The sequence below is a fragment of the Gymnoscopelus microlampas genome, assembly GCF_963454915.1.
Source record: "Gymnoscopelus microlampas genome assembly, chromosome: 5".
NCBI lineage: Eukaryota > Metazoa > Chordata > Actinopteri > Myctophiformes > Myctophidae > Gymnoscopelus > Gymnoscopelus microlampas.
The window spans coordinates 32,442,722-32,468,580 of NC_139942.1; the positions used below are offsets into that span (position 1 = coordinate 32,442,722).

The following is a 25,859-nucleotide window of genomic DNA, read 5'->3' on the forward strand; positions in this document are numbered from 1 at the left end:
GTCCAAAAAAACAAAGCCATTGTTCTAATGTTGCGGTAGAAGGGGTGTGTTTTCTCTGGGTCTGGACCGACCGAGGCTGCTACAGCAGCAACAACAGGAGAGCTCTGACTGTGCTGTATTTTTGGTGGACAAATTATCCAAATTGCTTGCAGATGTGAGTTGCCCCAAACTGAATCTGCCTGACTTGCATGACATCATGGCCGGGGTAATAAAGGCATACATGGGATAGAGATGAATCATTTTCCAAACTTTCTGGGAAAGTTATTGAAGCCACTGTGACTTTGACAAATCAAATGCAATCATTATACAAATATACAGAGAGATGTTGTTTAACTAATTCATCAGCTCTCTGCTGAACACGTCTTTGAATTCAGTAGTATGTCAAAGTAACACTTTTTCTTAATTGCAGCTAGGTTTGGCTGTCTTCACCTTGTATCTAATTAGGGGAGTCTGTTTATTTTGAGAAAGATTATGCTTCAATGCCTGTGAATCTTTTGATAAACTCATTCAGTGGTGACAGGCATTCAGTAGCTCCCACAAAGACTGACTATGCTTTAGTTCTTTTCATTAAAACCTGTTTACCCAGTCTTTCTGACTCAGTATGGACAAATAAGAAATGTTGCTTTAGTCTTGTACCATGTTAATAACTGCTGTTGTACATACCACACCCCTATAATGGCCTGTGGTTATGTAAGGGAGTGGGCTGGATAGGGAAAGGGTTGAGACTGCTCCAGAATCTGACTCAATCTGCCCTGCAGGGGTGTACACTTTTGGGCCAGAGTCGTTCATCAAATAGCAGCTTTGGCACATGAAATGCAACTTTTGAAAACGGCATCATAGCTGCAACCTTGTTTTGGTAGTGCCTTTAGCTACAGTCCTGTAAGCCAAAACATTTACATTGCCATGACAGAGTACAATCTTTCTTAATACATTAATATGTAACAGTGTGTAACAGTGTACAGTCACTTTAGTCGGTGTGATTGCACACATGCCAATATGACTTATACTTGGCAACTTATTTATTTGTTTTTTCAAAATGTTCAAAATTTCAACAGAGCACAAGAAACTATTATGATAAGCTGGCTGCTGAGCTGGGATGATGATACTTGTTGGTAGAAGTGGTACCACTCTCATCCTCTCCTGAACGAAGCAAAGCGAAAGTGAAAAAAGAGACTTGTGAGGTTACAGTCATCCTAACTCAACGGCTTTCCTTAAAGCCCCAAATCCTAGCCACCCCACCCAAAGTGGACAGAGGAATTGGTGACACTACAGTGAGTGGAAGAGAAGAGAGACGGGGGTGGGGGGGTGTATGGGTTGGGTAATGCTGGAAGGCTCTAATAAAATGTAATCCTATTATATGGTTCCCACTAGAGGGCAACAATAATAAAGGTTTCCCTAATAACACAGGGAGGCCAGACCCAAATGGAAAACAGCTCCTCCGGTCAAGTCCCACAGTCGTACATATATCCTCTCATTAGCCCAATTGCTGATGGGCCACACTGCACCGCCAGGCCTTTGAGATTTGGACGTGATGGCAAAGGAAGAGTTAAGTCAAACAAATGTGTTTCATCAAACTGCAGTTTGGGCTGCTCTGCATAAAGGAATGGAAGGTGGGAGTGGGGGAATGTGGGGGTGGGAAGTTAGAAGCAGAGCCCTGAGGAAACCAATCAGAACTTCTCCACCCTCCCTTCCTGTCTCAAAGCCACTGGGGTCTCAGGTGTGCGCTACATGGGCTAATACCGTCTAAACTTGATTGTTTGTGTGAGAGTAATCAGAGTTTTGTAAATTACCATTTTGGAAATGAAAGTGCAGTCATTGGTAAACAGAATTTGCGATGCAGTTGAGGAACACCACCAAACAAGAAACTAAAATCAAACCACAAGTTTGGATAGCAGACATCACAACAGATTATGAGGTTTCATTCTTTCAAAGCGGGTTAAATTGAATGAACCATGCTTTAATATCAGAGTTATGAAAACAACTGGAAAGTCCAGGTGCTTCACAAAGAAACTCATACCACAGGAACAGTTTGGAAGTGATTTCTTCACCTAATCGTAACTGAAAATGGCAACGTCTCTGTTGAAAATGCACACAAACACAAAACCTCATATTGGTGTTATTTGATAATGCAATAAACGCCAGAGTTATTCAGTATCCTAGCTATCTCATACAAATGCAGTAAAATATTTATCATAAGCGACAAGGTGAGTGAGGATATCAATCATGTTCTCGAGACAGATCGAGTTATTAAGTGAGCCAGTGTAACAGTATTATGAATCCCAGAGTAACAAAGTTATTCATCTCTTTGTGTGTACAAACGTGTGCATACATGTGTGTTTGTGTGTCTGTGTTTATGTGTCTGACAGAGAATCAGACAGAAGGAGAGTGTGTCGCATTCCTTCCTGTTCCTGTACCACCCTCCAACCCCAGAGCCGCAGACTCAAGGCGGTTTCCAGAATCAAACAATTTCACGCAGCTACTGGAGGAGGAAATGAACTGAGCCCAGAGCAATAATAAAATTATACAAATGTTATTACAGACTCGCCTGCTACTGTCCTACTTTAATTCAAATTTGGGCACTCCAGGCGGTGCTGGTGGCAGAGACCTTCCTGAATAAATCAACATTAGCTTACGTCTAAATTATTAAGGAAGTGGGAGACTTTCTTGTTTATAGTATGAATTATTAAACAAGTGTTTAACGCTGTTTTTCTTCATGAATCCCTAAATATTAATTGCTAATGATCTTTAAGGTGTGTGTTTTATCTTTTGCCCCTTCAGATGTATGCAGAGGAGAGCATCAGAATTTTCAAGTTGAAAATATGACATACGGCAATGCAAGCTTTATTCTCAGCAGGATAATTAAACAGTTTGCATGCTATGTTGATGGTATAGTTTGTGGGCATCTGCATGATACACAAACAACTGTCTTTTTACATCAATATTTATAGCATATTGCTATTACAGCTATTTCTCTTTTTGCTATCGTAAGTTGATGAATTTGGCATTCAATTGAATGTGTAATCCTGTGAAAGCTATCCATATCTATCTAATATATGCATCTTATTGATGGGTAATTTGAAGATTCCATCAACCCAGCTCCTGTATAAGATGATTGAGGCCATTATTGGCTGGCAAGCATTTACAAGCTAGTGTTTGAGGACAGACATACATAACACATATTTCAGTTATGATGATATCTAATTTTCACTGTATATCTTGAAACATTATTGGATTAGGTCCATTGGTATAATCTTGCTCTCTTTTCATAGATTTGAACGTTAAGGCATGAGAGATTTGAACAACGATTTGCTATGTGCACACATCACAGTGAGTGCACCACACGCAATGACCTTAATATCCTGTGACATTTCACTTTTTCATCAATAGGAAATCCATATTGAAGTAATAAGCCAGTGCTTTGAAGACACCTCTCCTTTTTCTGTCTTTCTCTTAATCCTGAGATGAGCCAGAGTATATGAATCAAAACAGGGAGAGACCATTCCCTAGTACTGCCTATCCCATGAGGAAATAGTCAATACGTGTAACAACAGATTTATGTGCTCATTTAATTGACCCATAAAGATGATGGAAGGAGAACTGAGAGAATAGACCATATTCACACAGTGGCCATTTTGCCCTTACTTCATACCTGAGGGGTTCTTACTTCATTATCCCTTATGAAATAAGAGCAAAATGGCTGCGCGTGAATAAAGGTGGGTAGAGTGCAAAAACTGTACAATGTAAAAGTATTGCTACTTTAAATAATAATGACTCAAGTAAATAGTAGTCATCCAAACAATTACTTGTAAGTAAGATTAAGAAAGTATCTAGTGAAAATACTACTAGAGTTACTTTGGATTTCTTTTTTAAATAATCAGAATATAATATTATAATATTTTAAGTGCAAATATTCAAAATACAAAATAGGCATTTATAAATTTACAAATTAGGATAAGAAGGCAGCGCATAATGTAACTGTTGTTTAGTCTGTCCACTCATTGTATATGTATGTGTAACTTTGTGTCACCTGCCAGCGTGGAGATATTCTGTGTGCTGTGATGGCTATGTTTAATTGATGAAACAAAGTCATGTGGCAGAGCCAGTACAAATACAAATTCAGCCTCTTTGGCTGAAGTCTCCCAGAGAGAATGAAACAAACAAAACAATAAACAAATGAATAATGTGTATGTCAGAGTCCACATGGGAACAGGGTGACTCCAATGTGGATCTTGGACTGTGGAATGTGGATCATGTGGCTGTGGTGTCAGTCACCTACGATGTATCTATGATGTATGACAAAAGATTTGGGCAAGGTTTCAGTCTGATTCAAGCACCATCAACTTCCATTATAAAATTAAAGCTACATATTTCAAAAAGTATGTAATATATGTAAAAAATCACACCTGTGTGAAGGTAGCGGCGCCTTTGATACATTTTGTCATCAATAAGTGTTTATAATGTGTTTATAGCCACGTGTCACGTGAAGCTTGACCAATCACTTTGTTGACGTGTCTGACCAATCAGAACGTTGACGCAAAAGCCAGGTATAGAGGGCTACCGCTCTATACCTGGCTAGCGCCGCTAAAAAATAGATTAGAAGAATTAGTGAAGGTACTTCTGTGGCCTACTGGTAGTGTGCACAAGACATTTGTCAGATTAGTCCAGTGTTTTTCGAGATTATAGCTCTGGACGCACAGACAGACGCAAAGCAATGGTTGACATCAGCGCAAATCGCCATGTGCAAAAAGACGTTAGGCAATGTTGATAGGAGAGAGGATAGTATATGTGTGACATCAGACCAGAGAGCTTGATCAGCGAGAGAGACAGAGAGACAGAGAGGGGGAGGCAGAGAGAGAGAGAGAGGGGGAGGGAGGGAGATTTCAATGCTGAGTACCGAAACGAACATGCTGATCGACGCATCTCAGAAACGACAGAGATTCTGTGCATTTCTAGTTAAACTAGGCAAATGTGTGGTGCCCAGTGTGAATTCGTTCGGATCGGCGGTTGTCCAGAAGAACTGTCGATCTATAAATCTGCAAATCTCCATATCTGTCCATCTGTTGATGTCATCAGGATTCCTGATGTCATCAATATGGCGTCATAGTACTGACGTCTGGCCTCTTAACACATTGGCTGCCATTGACGCAGATCTGCGTTCATTTGCGCAAAAGCCCGTTGGCTGCCATTGACGCAGATCTGCGTTCTTTCAAAAAAAAAAATTTTTCAAAATATTTTTTTTTTTTTTTTTTTTTTTTTTTTTTTTTTTAATTTTTCAAAAAAACCCAAAGACCAAGGAGATATGATTTTCCGAAGAGTTTTGCTCCCAGACACTTCCTTATAACTGAAAACTTAAAAATTATGTATCTCGGCTCCTAAGTGCTTTTTTTTTCTCATTGAAAAAGTCTGGCAGCCAGCTGTAGGTAAAAATTCAAAAAGCTGGCAGCTAATTTAAGTACTCTGACAATGGGTACAACAGGTACTCTGACAATGGGTACAACAAGTATTGCATAACCGGAGGGGCATGCGTTCCCAACGGGCATCACTCCCAACGGGCATCACTCCCAACAGCATTGTTCGCAACGGGGTCTACTCTATATCTATAAATATCTATAAATGCACGGAACCTCTGTGTGCGTACGTGTCCATTTGTCCGTATGTGTCTCCCGCACATCTTGAGAACAGTCTGACTGATCGGCTTCGAACTTGGCACATGTGTTGCCAAGGACCCAAGGGAGTGCTGTGCCCAGTGAGAAGTTGGTTGGATTAGCAAATCTCCAAAAATATCTATAAATCAACAAATCCCCGTATTTGGAGATCACTGATATCATCAATATGATGTCATAGTATTGACGTCATAGATAGACAGATCGACACCCCCAGCTAAATGATTGATAGTTAGGAACCAAATGAACCCTTACAGCTCTGTAACTCTGAGGGTGTACAAATGGAACCAACCATTTCATCACAGAGTTATACAGTCTGTGGCCTAATGCATGGGAGTCCTTGAAATTAAAAGGTTTGAGACCCACTGGCATAAGGAGCGTTCCCAATGGGCATCAGCCTATTTCTATAAAGTTCAAGTTGTCTGTCTGTCTGTCTTGTCTGGTCTGTCTGTCAGTCTGTCTGCTGGACAAATATGCCAATACATGCACATGGCTGACATCAACGAGAGGGATATTTCACCTCGCACAACTCCAAAACAATGTCATCCCATACACCAGTGGCTCTAAACCTGTGGGTTGGAACCCCCACGGGGTCCCCACATGATTTTTTGGGGGGTCCCCAGATGACATTTTTTTCCCAGACCTTTTTAATACCTAAAAAAAGAAAGAAAGAAAAGGGAAAAAATACCATTACTGCATCAAAAGTAAACTATACTATAAAAACTGGTCAAACGTTTGAAAATAGCCGATTGCGAGGCGTTGTGAGCTTGTAGATCTGCTGTTTTCACAATATTTATCTATGGAACTGAGTCACACTAAATGTAATGCTGCCTCAGCTCCTACAATTCCAAGTGCTTATTCAGGGTGGGGGGTCCCCAGTTCAAATATTATTATTTTGGGGGGTTGTGGCCTGGAAAGGCTGAGGCCCACTGCCATACACCACACAGACAACAACAATGCAGGGAGGTAGGGGTGTGTCTCCTGATGAGATTTGTGGACCACTGCGGCCCTTTTTACTTATACCTACCTGTAGCTTCTAACTACAGATACTGAAACACTTACCAACATAATTGTTGCAATATGAAGCTAATGAAGGCTAGAATTTGAAAACCTTATTCCTGCTTGGGTTTTCTATATGCTATGTTCTAGATTTGTAAATGTTTGACTAACCGAGTCTGCTTTATGATAGACTGGTAGGCCCACTATACACACACACTATAGGCCTACTATAGGTTTAATGTCCAGTGGAATGTTTTGGTTCTACATTAGATCTAGTGTGCCATCATGTTTCCATGTCAAGTTAGCACTCTATTTCTATGTGCTGCCAATTTGAAACAGGTGGTTAATTTGTTGTCCTCTGTGTAGTTTTCGATTTACCTCTGAGCACAGGTGTCTGCTTTATAATTTTTTTCCCTCTATTGTTTTTTAGAACACTTTTTATTTGATTTGCATGTCTGTGTTTGTAGTTTTGGAAGAAAAAACTACTTTTGCATCCTGATTATCCTTTTGTCTTTTCCCCCTCTTATTACATAATAGTCTAAGACTTTTAATAGGCTACAGTGGAATACTCACACATGGAATACCCCACCACCACCAACAGTGTAAAACTAAAAGATGGCACAGTAACATCATGACTGTGATGTAACATCTCTTCTCTACATACTGTACAAGGCTCGCGGGCGCCCTCCCCTGGACAAAGTGGAACTAGGGAGTAATTATATAGTGAGCAATTATAACTCTTTGGCCACTAGGTGATGCTGTTGTCACACATGATCCAATCTGATTGTGGTTGGTGAACTTGGTGGTGGAGGTGTGTGGAGGGAGGGGGCGATGGGGGAAGACAACACACACACACACGCACACGAACGTGCGCGCGCGCACACACACACACACACACACACACACACACACACACACACACACACACACACACACACACACACAGTGTGTGTGTGTGTGTGTGTGTGTGTGTGTGTGTGCGCGCGCGCACGTGCGTGTGCGTGTGTGTGTGTATGCCATATAGCCGCCTATAGTAAATGGCAGAATTTTCCTCTTCATTACAGAAATAATATGCCATTGTACCAAGGGAATAAGCGTGGCTCTATTAAACAGATCACCTCTATTCCATTTCCATAAGACAAAGTGACATTATTTCTTGTGCTTTGATGGAATGAGATTACATGAAGCAGCTCTCCAAGTCTTAACTGAAAGGGCACACACACACATCATATCATGTACAGTTATGCGGCCATGGGGAGAACAAATATAAAGGCATTGATGAGACCAATGATCACTGTTTCGTGTTTTATCCCTCTCCTCTCCATTAAGCTATACCACGAGTGGGACAACATTTACGTATGCTCCTATACAGATTTTTCCAAATATTGGCCACCAGTTCCTGTTTGCAGCATTGAAGCATCAAGAGCCCTTAGTAATGACTTTGTGATTGGAATAAAAAACAACTTTATTTTTGCAATCCACACATAAACTGCAAAATAATTCAATACTTCCCAGTGTGTGATTCTAACATTAAATCTATGCAATACAGGTGGAGGCGGGTTGGTAGGGGAGGAAAGCTAAGCTTCCTTCATTCTGGAAACCAAGTCACAGCACAGAGTTCATCATACATTAATAGAGAAGGTGAAGGTTTATGAAAACAGTAAACAAAAAAACAACAAAAAAACAATAGGAAATAAGTTACTGAGCAAATTCTTCCAAAGTGTTACTCAAAAAAAAAAAAATCTAAAACAAAAATGAACAAAAACAACAAGGAAACACATCACAATAACATTGGATACCAAAAAACACCTTTTAAGATAAAGAAGGCAATGTAGAATCTTATTTGCTCAATAAATTGATTTGTTTCCCTGAATGGTGTGCTCTGAGAATGGAGAATAATACAAGCAAGATAAGGCTGTCTAATAAGTAGAGCTGCCCCGCGCGTAAGCATGAGACCTGTAATGTGCTTAACGATCAGAGAGAAGATCTCTCACGTTATTACATATGTACCACATGCACAACGTGTGACACTAATCCAAAAATAACAAGGCTGCATTTTCATCTTCACTTCTCAAATTCAGCGTGATGACCTTCCATAATTGGATGACCCTGCACATATTTCCCTGGAAACAATTTAGAACTGGATACCATTCTACAGGGTAGTTGTTCAACGCAGTTGTTTAAGCATTCTGGGCCTGAACAATATGATTAGCGAGACGAAAGATTTTTGAGCGTACATTTAACAGCTGGACTACATTACATTAGATTAGTTCCACAATGCTGTAGTGGTTCAAGCCTGATAAAAAAATACACCGTAAATGGTATGAACCCTTTAGACAGGGACATAAATCCCATCCTCAATTTAGGGAAGAGTCTTTGGAAAGGACAGGTACCATGGCTCCATATGGGCACTTGCAAATGTGTCCCTCTGCTTGCCTTACAGGTTGGTCTCCATCTCCAGTGCACGTGATAGTCATACAGAGGACAGCACGTCTCCTGAAGAGTCTCGGAATGGATCCTTCTTTTCTGCCTTCTCCAGGTCGATGGCGTTGATGATGGTCCCTGGCTTGATGGCGATGCCGTCCGGCTCCCCCAGATACACGCCGTTGTCCACTTCCCTGTACTTCCCAGACGGGTCCTTCTGGAAGACCTGCTTGAGTTTCTCCTTCTTCTCGGGGTCGGGGCAGTACAGGTACTCGTAGAGCGCTGCGGCAAGGATGCCACCCAGAATGGGTCCCACCCAGTACACCTATAGAACATGTGACATGTGAAACACAGTAACATACAGGTAGCCTACAGTAATGCTGCACTAACATCTCTAACCAAAACTGTCCAGCTCTACTTGATTACAGGTTGAGCAAATTGTCATAAAAGGACAGCAAGCTGCAGTATTAAAAATATATATACAAAACAAATTGTGAAAATCATTGTACTGAACTGGCCATCTGCTATTGACTGGTTTTGGTGCCAGGTGATGTCATTATCTGTCATACTCTATAGACGGAGGTGTCATTTGGCACCGAAACCAGCCAATAGCTCCTCGCCATTAGATGTCAGGCTTCACACGCGTTTGGGTTTGAGGGTTTGTTACTCTTTAAGAGCCATGCTGTTCTGGAGGTGCAACGACATGCATTTGATACTGAAAGAAAGACCATCTGTATATTCACAGTGCAGAGAACTGCTCCCAATTAAACCAAATTCTCGCACACTCACTAACACCATGCCATGACACCATGCTGACTGCAAAGAGCTCAGTAAATGTAACTGCCTGGATAAGGAATTCAGTGCAAACAAATGCACCTTGTTAACTAACACCTCATTATCTAGTTGGAAGAGAACAAATCTCCTACTGTTAGTTCCCCAAACTTCTTGTTTTATGTGATGCAGTCATGAATTCAAGGGATATTCACAACACTGCCACACATACAGTAGCTTTCTATGTGCAGTTATAGGGCCTGCTCATGTAACTAGTATGAGGAGGGGAACATGTCCTTGATACTGTCATTAGATACTGTGATACTGTTTTTTTGCTGCTCTGGCACCTTGATGACAAGCCCGATTTATAGGTGACACGTTCTAAGCGTTCAGAGTGTGACACCGTCGAACGACGGAGTACAAATGAAGGATCACTTTGGTATGATGTGACCTTACCAGGTTTCAGTTTGCCATACCAGCCTGCTTTGGTATAGTCTGCTATCATCATTAGTTTCTGTTTCACTAGGTTACTACCTTTTTAACACCACTGGCCATGTGTATAACACAACAAGTCCGTCGCCCATGTGACCTGAGCCAGTGAGCTAATATCCAACACTGAAATGTAAATACAAGTACAGTATGTGTCCTTCATACAAGAAGTGCCACACAGTGACAAAACTAACCTAGGTTCAAAAACAAGATCAAAGAGGATCAAAGAGTCAATATTGTTGCCTTGTGAACCTGTAAAATCCTCAGTTGGTTCAACCCTAAGAATGTAAAAATGGACACTTTTGAGTCAATTCTTACGCAATCAAGAGTGAGGATTTTGCAGTGTATGAGTTCAAGGTCTCTCTTACCCAGTGGTTCTCAAAGTTAAGCATGACGACCGCTGGTCCAAAGGAGCGAGCAGGGTTCATGCTGGCTCCTGTATAAGGGATCTACAATACAAAAGAATAAGATGTTAATTATTTACGTTTTGTTTCAATTTAAACATGAAACTTTGAATTATCAGCACTGGCAATGAATCATTAGTACACAGTAACATTCTGAGTGTTAATTGAACTCTGAAAGTGCGAAAAACGTACCCGTAGGGATCGGAGTCAGGATGTTATTGTGCTTTATTATGCCTACAGTATCATGATATATAAGCATGCATTACAAAGACCCAGCAGAGAGAAACCAACTGAACAGTACAAGATGTACCAATCATTTCCCTGTGCATTAATTTTCTCTGCATGGCTCGGGCAATTCCTGAGAGACTGGTTGCCATGGAATAGCAGTCTCTCTCCAATAAGGCTGTGTAAGTGAGCGGGGACTCATATAAGGTGTGCACCAGTGGTAGGCGGCATGCAGGCCCAGAACTGCAACAACCAGCGATAATATAGTGGCCCAGTGAATTCTTTTGTAAATAATTTACACTATCTGACTGACAGTCCCATATATAGGTTAGGCTGTGATGTCCAAATAGACGCTATTTGGACATTATATTTGGAACCACTTGTAGTCAGGGTTGCCAGATCTGCTTATTATAATTTTCCCGCAAGATTTTATTTGAAAATAGCCGATCTACAAGCTCACAACGCGTCGCATCGCGACGCGTTGTGAGCTTGTAGATCTGCTATTTTCAAATAGCTGATTATGTTAAAGTGCTCATGTGGCCCATAGCCGCTTCTTTTGGGCTGGTTTTCCTAGACATGGTTGCTTGTTTCTCTCACATAATCTGGCAACACTGCTCGTAGTGCAATCAATAGATAGGATGTGATAAGGCACAACATCTTTGCATTGATGACACTGGGTAGGATTCTTCTTTAAATGCTCTGTTTTTACTCTTACCATTACTCGTTAGACTTTGGGGTAGAAAATGTGGTCTGCAAATCCATATTTATTAACTTTCATTGCATTATGGTTATTGTTGTATTGTAAGGCTGTTTGTGTCACAAGTTCCAGTTCTTAAAGTATCCATTGATTATGTACTGGCCTGCCATCTAATGGCTTAGAACAAAATTGGCCCATGGCCAAACTTAACTTACTTGCTGACCCCTGGGTGTACACTTATCAGACATAATAGAAAAATGTGCTTGTACAAAATACAGCACATAATTGGAATCTGCAATACACTTATCTTTATCATTTGTTTTAATACCTACTTACTTGTTATTTCCAATGTGACCCTAAAATTGCCTCGCTTGACAGATACTCACCGCAAACAGGTGCCCGATGGTTACGGCAAACCCAATGGCCAAGCCAGCGGAGCCATGGAGGTCAGTGCGTTTGGGATCGCAGGTGGCAAAGATGGCGAAGACCAATTCGAAGGTGATGAGGAGTTCCACCACGAGTGCATGGCCAACGTTGATCTTTGGGTTCACCTTGAGACGGTAAATCAGCAAAAATATGACTTTGCATTAAGAACATATAGGCAAGGCATGTAGAAATTCTTAATGCCACAGGACACGATCGTAATTTAAATACTATTAGACCACGTCCTTACCAGTGTGACGCCCAGGGCCCCTCTGTGGGCAGCAGGTGTGACCATGTATAGAATGCCAGCTCCAGTGATGGCTCCCAGGCACTGAGCTGCCACGTAGAACACCGACTTGGCCAAGCTCAACTTCCTGGTCACAACCATGGCCGCTGTGACCGCGGGGTTTATATGTCCGCCGCTGATGTGTCCGAAGCTTTGCACCATGGTGGCGATGCACAGGCCAAAGCACAGCGAGATGAGGACCAGGTCAGCAGGGGGCGGGTTCTCGGACCCCGCCGCCCAGTTGACGGTGGACCCCAAGCTGAGCAGGACGAAGATGAGAGTGGCCAGGTATTCTCCAGACACGGCCCTCCAAAAGTCCTTGGTCCAGATCCCCTTAAATGCCACCATTATGCTCTGACAGTTACACAAGGACAGGCAGCTCCTGGCAAATAGAATAACGAGCAGAATGATTAGCCTAGTTATGTATGCCTGGCGTGTGTGTGTGTGTGTGTGTGTGTGTGTGTGTGTGTGTGTGTGTGTCACGTGTGTGTGTGTGTGTGTGTGTGTGTGTGTGTGTGTGTGTGTGTGTGTGTGTGTGTGTGTGGCTGGAAGTGTGCTGAACTCTATCAGAATAATTGCTCCTGGGCACAACATTTATAACTCCACCAGGGATTTGAGCCAGTGACTTTCCATCACATAGTGCCAGGCAAGGCAGAGCATTTCGTTCGACATGGTGGGATGTTGGCTAATGTGTGTCATTTGCAATCTGAGATATTTAATTTTGCGTTAATTCACTCACTCACTCACTCACTCACTCACTCACTCACTCACTCACTCACTCACTCACTCACTCACTCACTCAGCTTTTGGTCATAGTCATAGAAATAGGAAAAGAAAAGGCTGTTACATCTGATCATCAGTAGAATGAATGATCAAGATAATTGCATAGACTTGGCATTCAATAAACTGGTCTGATTAACTGTCCGCTTCTTCTTGAATATTGTTGCACATTAACTACAGAGCCTACTGAACTGGGCCAGGCTAATCTCCATGAGAGACATCATTTGTCAGTGGTGGAAGGAGTACTCAGATTGTATCTTACTTAAAAGTACTGTATTAAAAATTGAACTTGAGTAAAACTTTCAAAAGTAGGCCATTAGCAACAAAATAATATATAAGTAGGCCTACTCATTATGCATAATGGCTCATTTCACAATCATATTATTGGATTGTATTTTAGTGATGTATTATAATTACTGTACTTGTTGTTACTGCACTTTAAATACTTGTTAATTACTTTATGGGCTGCTGGGTAGCTTAATCTATAATAATATATTATAATTGATCAGTTAATGTAGGCTATGCTTTGCATTCATATTCTAAATCTGTAAAGTATCTAAGCTGTCAGATAATTGTGGTGTAAGGGTAGGCTAAAATATTTGCCTCTGATATGTAGGCCTACTGTAAGTGTAAGATCCATAGTATTAAATAAACACTTTAATGTGTAGTGTTAGTGGAGTAGATAAAATAGAAGATAATTTAAAAATATATAATAATCAAGTAAAGTAAAGAGACCTCAATATTGCAGGCTAATTGTACCTACTTGAATAAATGTAGTTACTCCAGTCTCCACCACTGCCCCTAGTTCATAAGACTTACCAAAAGCAATTACATGCTCTCCCACTGTTAGTCCCAGATAAGTGGTTTATCTTCATTATAAAAGTCCAGGTGAGTCAATTAACAAGTCAAGATCGAATAATAACACACACCGCACTCCTGTCATCACAGCACAAAAGTTTTATCACCCTCTCAGTACTTACAGGCAAGCAGCAGTGGTCTGTGACTGTCGGAGACTGGATCTGCTGCACATTGTAGATCCCGGGATCGCATCCAGACGCTTTATTAAGTTACTAACCCGGGCATCATCATCTTCCCCATGGATTTAATGAGCTGGTCTAGTGGGAGGAGCCGAGAGCAGCGGACCTGCTGCTGAGCAACAAGTCCCGCTCCTGCCAGCATGGGCCAGTGTTGCCATGTATGATGTGTCTGCTTATTATAAGCGACTTGTTTTTCTGTAAAGTCGCTTGTAAATATTAGTGTTTTTTTGGGCTTGTTTCTAAAGTGTAGTTGCTTAGTTGTCCTTGTAGTTGCTTAGTTGTCCCCCCCTCCAATTAATATGTCCACGTATTCCCATCTGAAAACATTTTGTGCCAGGGACCCCTGTACCAGATTTGTTTTGTTAAAATGTTTCCAAATAATATTAAAACGTTTTAAACTTTTTTCCCCGAGATAAAAAAAACAACAAAAAAGCAGATCTACAAGCTCACAACACGTTGTGAGCTTGTAGATCTGCTATTTTCAAATAGTCGATGAATATAGGTTTAAACAAGCGCTCATGTGCTTATTTTGGGCTTGTTTTCATAGACCCGGCTACTCGTTTCTCTCCCAGAATCTGGCAACACTGACTCCTCGCACACTTTCATTTAGATAAATTACTGCATGGTTTATGAACGGACAACATCAGCTCAGCGTTCTGCAATTTATCTATCGCTGATCATCTGACCGTTATTCAAACAGCAATTTAATTAACTCACTAAACGTTAGACTACACAAAACGACTATGATATAAACTACCAGTATATGGGTTAGGGTTAGGCCTTAAAAAGAGAAAGATCACAAGACAGTGGTCAAGCTACTTAAAAATAGGCAGGCAATTTTTTTATCTAGAAAATGCAAGCTGCATTAAGGATCATTTACCAAGCAAGGTAAAACATAAACATAGACGATGTGCTAGTTGCTGTATTGTTGCAGTTGTTGTTGTTGTTATTATTATTATTAAAAATAATTAGTATCGCCTACTTGGTTAAATTCCTGACTAGATTTCATCAAGTTCCGGTCATTGCCTGTTTACTCATTGCCAGCCCAGCACACATGAAAAGATAAAATATGCATTAGGCATGGAAAGATAAACATCTTATCTTGAGTAGGCTATGTCTGACCTACCTGACCGAACAGAGCAGCTACTGGTTTCCTCCTCAATTCTACAGTATATTCTTCAACTTTGGCATAGTAGGCCTATATGTGCCCCTTAAAATGTGTATGGTAGCCTACTAAGCTGTAGTAGGCTGGTGCTTCATGTATAAGAGGACTTATAAGGTAAATGAGTGTGACTGAGAAGTGTTTTGATTGCACAAAATATTTTCAAGTTGGCTAACATGGATTGTAACATGGAAGTACAAAACTTGTTTCCAGCCGGACCCTGCATGGAAGCCTTGCTCAAGGGCTATTCAGTCATCACACCCACAAGATCACTTACGTCACAAAAACATCATTGTGTAGAGCCTGTCATCTTTTGATGCTCCTGGACCCAAACCAACATAAAGATATCATCCAGGATAGTTGAATTTATATTCATCACAATAGACGAGGATTATTTATGTGAATAACTGTAATGTCAGTCAATGTTATTGTTTGTCGTGAGGTCACTTGTATGTCATATAGTGTATTGTTTTAGGATTATCACACCTGTTCATGCCTTATTGGTTCTATAATCTAAACTCAAGTTCAGCGCATGGACCATGGACTGATAAGAGCTGGCCCATATGCCCTCTAGAGTGTAGAGGGCACTACTACTACTACACAAACATGGAAAATCCAAAATACCATACACAGTACGTGACTCTATTTAAAGTTCATACTTCCACGAACAACTTACAAACTAATTACTACAAATCCACAAACAAATTACTGAAACATCCTGAGTGCTAATTGAAGTCATTCATATCAAGTAAATGTTATTATTTATGTACCATTATATTGCATACAACATAGATTCAATGTGCTTCACGAACAAATTATATACAAACACATATGCAAACAGTAATCCCTCCCTTGCATATGACATCAAATACAGCAAATATATATATATTTATATATACATAGCATCCATTCCCACATTCATGGCACAGCATGCATTTACTGTGGACTATATAAACAAACAAGTCAATGGATGCCCCCTTCTTGTTTTAGCCAATGGAAGAATGTCACACTGCACATAAGAAACGGTACAGAACAGTCTTCCACAATTAATGTTGGTAATTAGCTAATCAGCAAACAAATGTTCCGAATATGAAATTAGAACTTCTCTGTGCTGTATTATGCCCTTATGTCTGTAAGGGCATAAGGAAGTTTGTTGAATGTATACACACAACTTTAAAACAGACTTGGAAGGTCAATTTAACATATTACTAGCCCATACACCTTTGAGATTTTCTATGCGGTTCATTGTTCAAAATAAATGGCTACTGTGTCTGATTTATGAAGAGTGAAAGAGCAATGACACACTCGTAGCTCTGATGTGAAAACCAACAACATTTTCACAGTACTGTCCTCATCAGTATTGTACCTTATTCTAGATTACATGGAGAAATGTCTCGATGAATGACAACGTGAGCACTATAGACCATTGGTTCTCAAAGTGGGGTCCTTGGGGGGGTTCCAGGGAGTCCCCAGCAAAATGTGTTAATATAGCATCACAATAATTTTAACCTTTTATACTTTGGCAATTCAAAAATAGCAGATGTACAAGCTCATAGCGCGGCACCGAGTGCCGCGCTATGAGCTTGTACATCTGCTATTTTTGAAAAATCGTGAAAATGTGTGCAAATGTTTGAATATATATATATATTTAAAGCGAACATTTGTAACTCAAATCTGTGCTTCTGGGTGTCCCTGGAGCAAAATATTTGAGATGGGGGTCTGCGGCCAAATACATATCATTTTGGGGGTCCTTGACATGAAAACGTTTGAGAACCACTGCTATAGACAGTAGTGCAATACTAAAAGCATGTGCTAGTGGCCACTCTGTAAGTAAGGATATCCCAGTGAAACAGTGGACAGGTTGAATGGTTTTACCATGAGGGTTTGCATGATGTGTGGGTTAATAATTGTGAAACAGATCCTTTAACGTCCTTCATGCTGCTTTAGGCCGTAATAACGTAACAACAATGCTCAGAATGAAGCAATAGTCTTTGGGTCACCACACATATCAAGGAGAAGAGAATGTGAGGGAACGCTGTTTAGTTGAGTCAATATGCAGTTTTCCTTACTTCCTTTCTTCCTTACTTCGTTTGTTCGTTCGATCGTACATTCTTTCTTTCTTTCCCGCCTTCCTTCCTTCATATCTTCCTTCCTTCCTTCCTTCCTTCCTTCCTTCCTTCCTTCCTTCCTTCCCGAACCTCCCTCCCTCCCTCCCTCCCTCTCTTTCTTCTTTCTTTCTTTCTTTCTCTCTTTCTGTCTTTCTTTCTTTCTTTCTTTCTTGTAATTTAGTTTCAAGAGAGAGAGAGAGAGAGAGAGAGAGAGAGAGAGAGAGAGAGAGAGAGAGAGAGAGAGAGAGAGAGAGAGACAGAGAGAGAGAGACAGAGAGAGAGAGAGAGAGAGAGAGAGAGAGAGAGAGAGAGAGAGAGAGAGAGGAGAGTATCTGTGTGGGTCTCTCCATCATGTTGATAACAGAAGACACATCCAGGCTGTCTCCTGCTGGTTGTGGGGGAGAGTCAATCAGCCATGAGGCAGTGATGATAATGGTGAAGCAGTGGACATACACTACACTACACCACACGTACATGCACACGCACACACACACACACACACACACACACACACACACACACACACACACACACACACACACACACACACACACACACACACACACACACACACACACACACACACACACACACACACGTACATGTGTGTCACGCACAAGTATGTATGTATGTACGTACGAATGTATGTAACTACAAAATGTACACATGCACTATGTACAGTAGGCCTATGTATGTACACTATATGTACGTAGTTATGAATACTGTATGTATATTCTTCATGGTCCTGGAATCAGCACTTCAGACATTACAAACTTATGTCTGCAGCTGCTTCACTTCATATTGTATTCCTGTGTAATTTGTGTTTTTACTTAGTGTTTTATTGTATTTTATGTTGTAATGTCTGCTTGTTTGTGTTCTTGGTCACGGCTCCCAAAAGAGATTACCATCTCAATGGGAATCGCCTGGTTAAATATGGTTAAACAGATGTGTGTGTTTCAAGTCATGAATTCTAATGGATGATTAATTAGCTCCATAACAATGTTTGAACTTGTACCTTGTAGAACAACGGGGGTTCCCAAACGTTTTCAGCTCGATGCCCAAAAGAGAATTTAGTATCTCCCCATGACCCAAACGTACAAAAATACATTATGAATTAGTTATCACTTAAGCCCCATTTCAAAGATATTGACACTTGGCATCGCGACGCGTTGTGAGCTTGTAGATCTGCTTTTTTCACAATCTTTTTTTTTTTTTTTTTTAAGATTACTGCAAATGTCAAAAATTTGAAAATAAATACATAAATAAATAAATGTCCACTCCTCTTCCAGGTGCCCACATTTCCCTAGTGCCCAGTTTTCCCTGGTGCCCAGTTTTCACTAGTGCCCGGAATGTTTTGGTGCCCACCTTTCCTGTTACCCCGGAGATATAGCTGTTCACGGCCAGACGGAAACAGACGGATGGAGGGACCCACGGGAGCGAAAACATAACCCCTCGCCTTCGGCCATTCCGGCCTCCTGGCGGGGACAATAAATAAATAAATAAATAAATAGTAGGAAAGGTTAAAAAAACAGCAACAGGATATTTCCTTGCAACCCATACAAATGGGTCAGGGTCTTGGGAAACACAACTGTATCTGTTGTGGCAGCTCAAAACTTTCGGTTAGTTCACTCATTTCAGTGAGGCAAGCTGAGTGTAATGTCATATATTTAACACAAAGTCAACCATCTGAGGGTCAGTCTCCTTAGAAATGTCTCCACTTTCAAGGACACTTGGCTAGTCATCAAATCATTTAGAAAACACAACAAGAAAGAATAGCAAATCAAACATTGGCAGTCTGGCTTCATGTAATGTGACTATACTTACAATAGTTTTATTTACAATGGTAAATATTACCACAAGGCAATATCACGATATAATGAAATGAAATCACCATAATATATAAATTTGAATATTAATCAACTACATAAATGGTTATAAAACATTTACTCATTCATTGTTAGCTCTTTCCTGCATCCTATTTCTTCAGTGCCTTCAGGCAACACACACAGTCTAGAGGAGATCCTCTGTTGTTAATTAAAAGTGTTAATTTCTCATATTTGCAAGGGAATACTTTACAGTGCAGTCAATTCAGCCTTCTCGATACAATATGCGCACGGTTTGATTTGAAATACATCTTCCACATTTGGTTGTTTAATTTCAAATGAAACCATGAAAACAGATAATGTGAATAGAAATGTGATAGTAATTATTTGTGATATTCATTTTTGACCTGATCTGAACTTTGGGCCAGAGGTTGAATTCTGGAGTACTGCTTCAGGGTTATAGTAGTGCTTATAGCAGCACCGTAACATCCACATTCACATATGAAATAGCTAGAAATTGTACCTGATGTCAAGCAATGTATTGAGTAAAGATGTTAATGTGTTACACTCGTATAAGATTAACCAGTATGATTTTTCAACAATATTATTAGTTACTGATGTGATAAGCCAGGCGAATGCTATAAATCTGTGTAGGTGTTATAATCACTAATAGATGTACTGCTCATATTATTAACCGCTTTGGCCCTATTTCACAAACAGCACAAATAGCCAAGCTGCAAGCTCACAATGTGTCACATCGTGTTGTGACCTTGTAGAGCTGCTATGTTTTTAATATAAAAAAGTGGCTAAGTTGTAAGGAGTCAAAATATGAATCTCTCATAGCAAAATGTCAGCCCTCACACATCTAGTCCCTGCCGTGACCTTGCGGAATCACCCAAGATCAACAACACAGACCGACTCTGATCACAAATGTGTTATGCATGAGTAACACTACCATGCTTGGTTGGATACAAGCTACGCCTTTTGAAAGCGTTGCACCATGCCAAGTTTTCCACATGCCACAGTGAAGTCTACCCCAGAACTATTATGTAATCTATATGGGCTTGACACGGGGTCAAAACACTGGGCTCATCTTAAAGGACAGGACATGAAAGGGAGCCTCAAGTTTGATCCTTATTGAAGAAAATGATGCTGTCCATTGTGAGAGCAGCGTTTGGCAATCATTATTTGACATACACATGAAGATCGGTTATTAATTGTCAGATCTGGTCATCGTGCCATTCCACATGGGGACACATGTAAGAATGCATTGGTTGTGCGCCCACGCTTACACACGCACTCGCGCGCGCACACACGCACGCACGCACGCACGCACGCACGCACGCACACACACACACACACACACACACGCGCGCACACACACACACACACACACACACACACACACACACACACACACACACACACACACACACACACACACCCACAAATACTCTTTGTCTCTGCCTCTCTCTGTCTCTTCCTCTGTCTCTCTCTCAGAATAAATTGGAAGACCCTGGACCTTGAGATTAGTGTGCTTTCGACAAAAATAACTTGACAAGATCCCAATGTTTTCTAGTGTGTGAAGAGGTCACATTCCATGCAAGCTTCATTACTTCTCTTCTCTCATCCAGAGAGTTTGAAGTTTGATGTGATGAAGCCTTGCTTTCTTATTGGAAATAAATCTTGTTTTATTCTGAAAATGCTTTGTATGGAAGGGAATTCCAGAAATTCATCATTCATACCCACAAAGAATGACCAGAACTCTAAATAACAAAAGTAAGGTATAGCATGTCTCACAAATGCAGCATAAAACATGTTTAGAGAAGAAAATAACAAAGATACAGATGCAGCACAGAGTGTGCTGTAGCTAGAATCACGGGCTAGCCATATTTGTACCTTTTTGATAATTGCACAGATTACATTACATTACATTACAGTCATTTAGCAGACGCTTTTATCCAAAGCGACTTACAACAAGTGCATTCAACATAGGTAGGGAACGAAACTACTAATCACCAGAAGCATTTAAGTGCATTCTCTTCTAAAACAAGCAACCAAGAGTATACCTAGCGCTAAAGTAAAAGTGCAGTATATCAGCTACCTTTCATAAACAGATGAGACAAAATAGGAAAATCAACTGAGCAAGAGCTAAAACAAATAAATGTATCGAATAAACAAGATCCAATCAAACAGTAAAACAAGAGTTCGTACAACTAGTTAACAACAAGTAGGCCAGGCGAAGAGGAAGGGTAGTGTTTCCTGAAGAGGTGAGTTTTTAGCCTGCGGCGAAAGATGGGCAGTGACTCTGCTGTCCTGACATCAGTGGGGAGTTCATTCCACCACTGTGGGGCCAGAACAGAAAAAAAGTTGTGACCGTGTCGATCGAATCCTCCTGATGTTGTAGAGGAGGAATCTGCAGGACCGTGTCACCGATGCGATGTTTGCCGAGAACGACAGTTGATCGTCCAGGGTCACACCCAGATTCTTCGCAGATCACTTCACATTTCCAGAGTCTTTGCTCTGCATGCTTAGACAGCACTGGAGTCATGACATACAGTTCCAAACCACCATTTGGAACATGTCTGTATAAAGTTTGTTACTGTATTATACAGTATGGAACCTCAGCCCATTTTAAAGTTCTTGAATTTTCAATTAAAATGTTCTCATCATAGAGGCCTCGTATGGTGGAGAAAATCCCACCATTGTTAGAATATAATATAAAATTTTCTTAATTTGCCATTCTCTCTCTCTCTCTCTCTCACGCACACGCACACGCGCACGCGCACGCGCACACACACACACACACACACACACACACACACACACACACACACACACACACACACACACACACACACACACACACACACACACACACACACACACACTCACGCAGTTATTTCCAACCATAAAAAATTGCAGGGGGAGCTGGATACATCATGATGTCACGACTTTATTCCAGTCCATTTGAGAACGTTGAGTGCTCTCTGCACATCCTTTTCCAGGAATAGCCAGTGTCACCAAGCATGTCCATTTGTTCTCAAGATCCCACTGTGATCAGCCGCCCAGTGAACTTAGGCCATAAATATCTCTCTGTCGGGGTAACTAAGCAGTGCAGAGTGATTTTGTTTACATCTTTCTGTTTCAGCGGAGGACCAATGCAATTAGCAGGGGACAAATCGTTAAGTGTTCTGTGAGAGCCAGCTTGTACAGCCAATTAACTACATGAACCCCTGGCATCCCTGTTCCGGGGCAAACATTACAATTGATGGCTATTTTTGGTGAACAGATTTGGTGTAGAGGGAGAAAAGGAGTGGACCAAGTATAGAGCCTTGGGGGACTCTGGATAACTCAATTATAGGTATATAGTTAACCCTTTAAGACCGGGAAAGCATCATTTGTGTCACTTTTTAGATTTCCTTGGGAATACAAAAATAGCAGATATATAAGCTTATAGCGCGGCACCGAGTGCCGCGCTATGAGCTTGTAGATCTGCTATTTTTGAAAAATCGTGAAAATGTGTGGCAAATCTTGGAATATATATATTTTTAAAGCGAACATTTTTTTATTTAGTTCCAGGGACCCCCCAGAAGCAAAGATTTGAGATACAAATGTCCACTTCCAAAAAAATAATAAAAAAAATGCACAAATGTTCATGATCAAAAAAAATGTGAATGTCCAACTCTCACCCTCAACACTGTTGAAGTGCCCTCGAGCAAGGCCTTTAACCCCCGACTGCTCCAGAGGAGCTGCTCAGTGGCCATCAGTATAAGACTGTGGTTGTACTGTGGCAGCTCCCAGGTTTTATTGTGTGTGTTTCTGTGTGATCGTGAGGCTGGACGTTGCTGAAAAAGAGCATTCATGCTCAGCAAACCTCCCCTGGAGAAAAAGAAGGAAAGACAGAAAAAAGACAAAGGAAAAAATAGCCCTGTGTGTATCCATGGAATTGAAGAACCTCTTCCTCTTTCCTCCCACAGAAATGGAGCTTCTAACCCCCTTGGTTGACCCTTGCCATGATTGTGTGTTTCATCTCCAAAGCCTACAGGTGACTCTGTGAAAGCCCTTGTTGTTCCTAAGCAACAGTCTTCTCCTGTTGGGGAGCTTGTTGGAGAGAGGGAAGCTGGTGAGGAACAGCTCTTTCATCCTCTACAAATTCCTCCAATAGCTGGAATAGTTAAGTCAGGAAATGAAGACACACACTAATGCTGAGTAATTAAAAAGGTGTCTGCCTGATAAGCTATGCTGAGACACTGAGAAGCCACGGGACAGGCACTGTATACATCCCCAAGACAATGCAGACCACGGGGGCTCAAGCACAATATGTTCTGTTCTGTTCTGTTCGTACTTGACAGATGCCTGTTAAGGATTTTTACCCAATATATTCACTGTGCATAATATCAGTCTCATACACTTCTGGTAGTGTTATATCTGGTGGACTGTGGGTTACGAGGCCCGCTGGTTGTAATAAAGTAGAGGAGACGTCCAGAGAGCCAGGTTCAGAATCATTCATTTATTCAGCATCAACAGCATCATAGCAAAGCTTCCAGGGGCAGGAGCCACTGTCCTACATGCAGCCCTTCGGCTGGTGGGACAGTACTACTAACTAACAAGTCACATTTACAGTCAACTCTTTATACTAGGTTCACATGTGGGTGGGGGTCAGTGAGAATCCCCCCACCTAGCTCTTAAGTCCTTTGATCAATGTCTCTATCTGTCTGCATCCTGCATATCAGGAAGCTTGAGTGAAGACAAAGGCCAGATCTGTTGTCTCTCAGGTTAACAAAGGCAATGTAAATCGTACTTCACACCAAGCAGAGTCCTTGATCAGCTACAGTATGCAGACGCCACGCTGGGTCACAACACACACATGATTATTCTTAACTTTAGCACGGTTACTTTTAACATTTTTATCTGGTCAAGACTTGCATACTGTTCATAAAATATAAGCAATACGGGGGGCCAATATACGACAGTAGTACTGTAAGTAGTCTACATAAATGTTTTTCTTTTTTCATCTTAATCTTATCCTCTACCCTTATCTAGAGGATAAGGTATGTCTGATAAGCAGGGCACCATCATTTTCTATGGTATAAAAACTAAACTTAAACTAACAGAAACGCCAAAACTATTTTGAAGGATAAATCGTTTTGGTGCCGGTAAAACTAAGCATAACATAAAATGTACTTGAATGGGCTCTTTGTAAAAGGGCTACTTAACACATAAATGCGACACAAATAAGCATTTAGTTGCAGGGTGTCAACTAACAGCTTATCTTAAAATGACATGAATTAAGGTCTGTGTTGAAGGGCTGAAGTCAGACCAACAACGTCATACTAAACATAAATAACCAAATAAATAAACAAACAAACAAATAAATCAATGCCCACATTGTTGAAGGACATGAATGACCAAGTTGTAGGACCTGGATGCATGAATGACCATCTAATCTTATAGAAGTACATGAATGCAACATATTGCACTGTGAGTATCAGGGTAGAGACGTGAGCCAGCTTTAGGCACTATATCAGTGCTATATCAGAATATGCCTGGGTGCTCTTTAGGCGGGTTCCTGCCCACTCCCAGTGTACCTACTTGCCATGATTCCAGTCATTTTTGCTCTGGTGTGATTGGGTTAAGCACTTGTTATGAAGTGAAACAGATGACGAGAATAGCATATAGTTACTGTAGTAGTTGTTGCTTCTTCATCAAGTTATACCTCATTTAATCAACTTTTGTATATCATTAACATATCTCTGCTGTCCAGCAGAAACCAGCTAACTCCAAAATGTTCATTTTTCAGGAAATGAAAAAAAAAAAGAAACAGGAGGTTTCATTCATCATTGATAAGAACAGCTGAATGGACCTCCAAGCTCTCAATGAGGTTGGAGGTCAAAAGGGGGTGGAGCCTGGAGTGAGCTAAACCAGCTAACTCCACCCCCCTTTGTTAGAGTTAGCTGGTTTAGCAGAAAGTGTGAGGATCCAATGGAGTTAGCTGGTTTTGTCAGAAGCGTCAAAAAGGAGTTAGCTGGTTTCTGCCGTACACAGCTATTAGATTAGATGTCCTTTATTATAAGGGAAAAGCGTTTTGCTCTGGTCAATGCATACATTCAAGACAAGATAATACATAAATATACACCACAATTAAAGGTAAGGTAAGTGATTTTCTTTGGTTAATAAGTGTTAAATAGCACTATATGTTGATAGTACTCATTGCTATAGAGTGTTTGTTCAGCAACATGAGTCTCTATGTCTCTTCAGTTCTTTATGAAACAGAATGCGTTTTCAGGTCGGGACACCAATTTTATCCAATCAGGATAGAGAACTCAGTCACGACGATACAGATTAAACAATTGAAATTGGAACTGACGACACAAATAAATGAGCAGACTCAATTGGAACTGGATGAATGAATCTGATAAATGGGTACTCTCTCCTGATTGGCTGAAATGTTGTCTCCTACCTCAAAAATGTATTTTCTGTTTTATAAAAGAGTAGGAGAGACGAGGGACCCATGTGACTGTGACTCTATAGCAATGATTACTATCAGAATATAGAGTTTTAACCA

General features: G+C 40.8%; 1 protein-coding gene across 1 annotated transcript; it reads right to left on the reverse strand.

Annotated features, from left to right (window-relative positions):
• Window positions 1-8,152: 8,152 nt before the first annotated feature.
• Window positions 8,153-14,214, reverse strand: LOC311045511 (aquaporin-4-like). The gene is made up of 5 exons (XM_084057405.1): window positions 14,142-14,214; window positions 12,346-12,763; window positions 12,059-12,223; window positions 10,715-10,795; window positions 8,153-9,411 (listed from the first exon to the last, which is right to left on the reverse strand). The coding sequence occupies exons 1-5, from the start codon at window positions 14,189-14,191 to the stop codon at window positions 9,136-9,138; spliced, it is 990 nt and encodes a 329-aa protein (XP_083913531.1). The 5' UTR covers window positions 14,192-14,214; the 3' UTR covers window positions 8,153-9,135.
• Between the last annotated feature and the right edge of the window lie 11,645 nt (window positions 14,215-25,859).

Coding starts and splice junctions, on each gene's coding strand:
- LOC311045511 (XM_084057405.1), bottom strand. CDS start 14,191: ATGTGCAGCAGATCCAGTCTCCGACAGTCACAGACCACTGCTGCTTGC. Junction 12,764..14,141: donor CAGACCACTGCTGCTTGCCT/GTAAGTACTGAG, acceptor TCTATTTGCCAG/GAGCTGCCTGTCCTTGTGTA. Junction 9,412..10,714: donor TTAACTTTGAGAACCACTGG/GTAAGAGAGACC, acceptor CATGTTCTATAG/GTGTACTGGGTGGGACCCAT.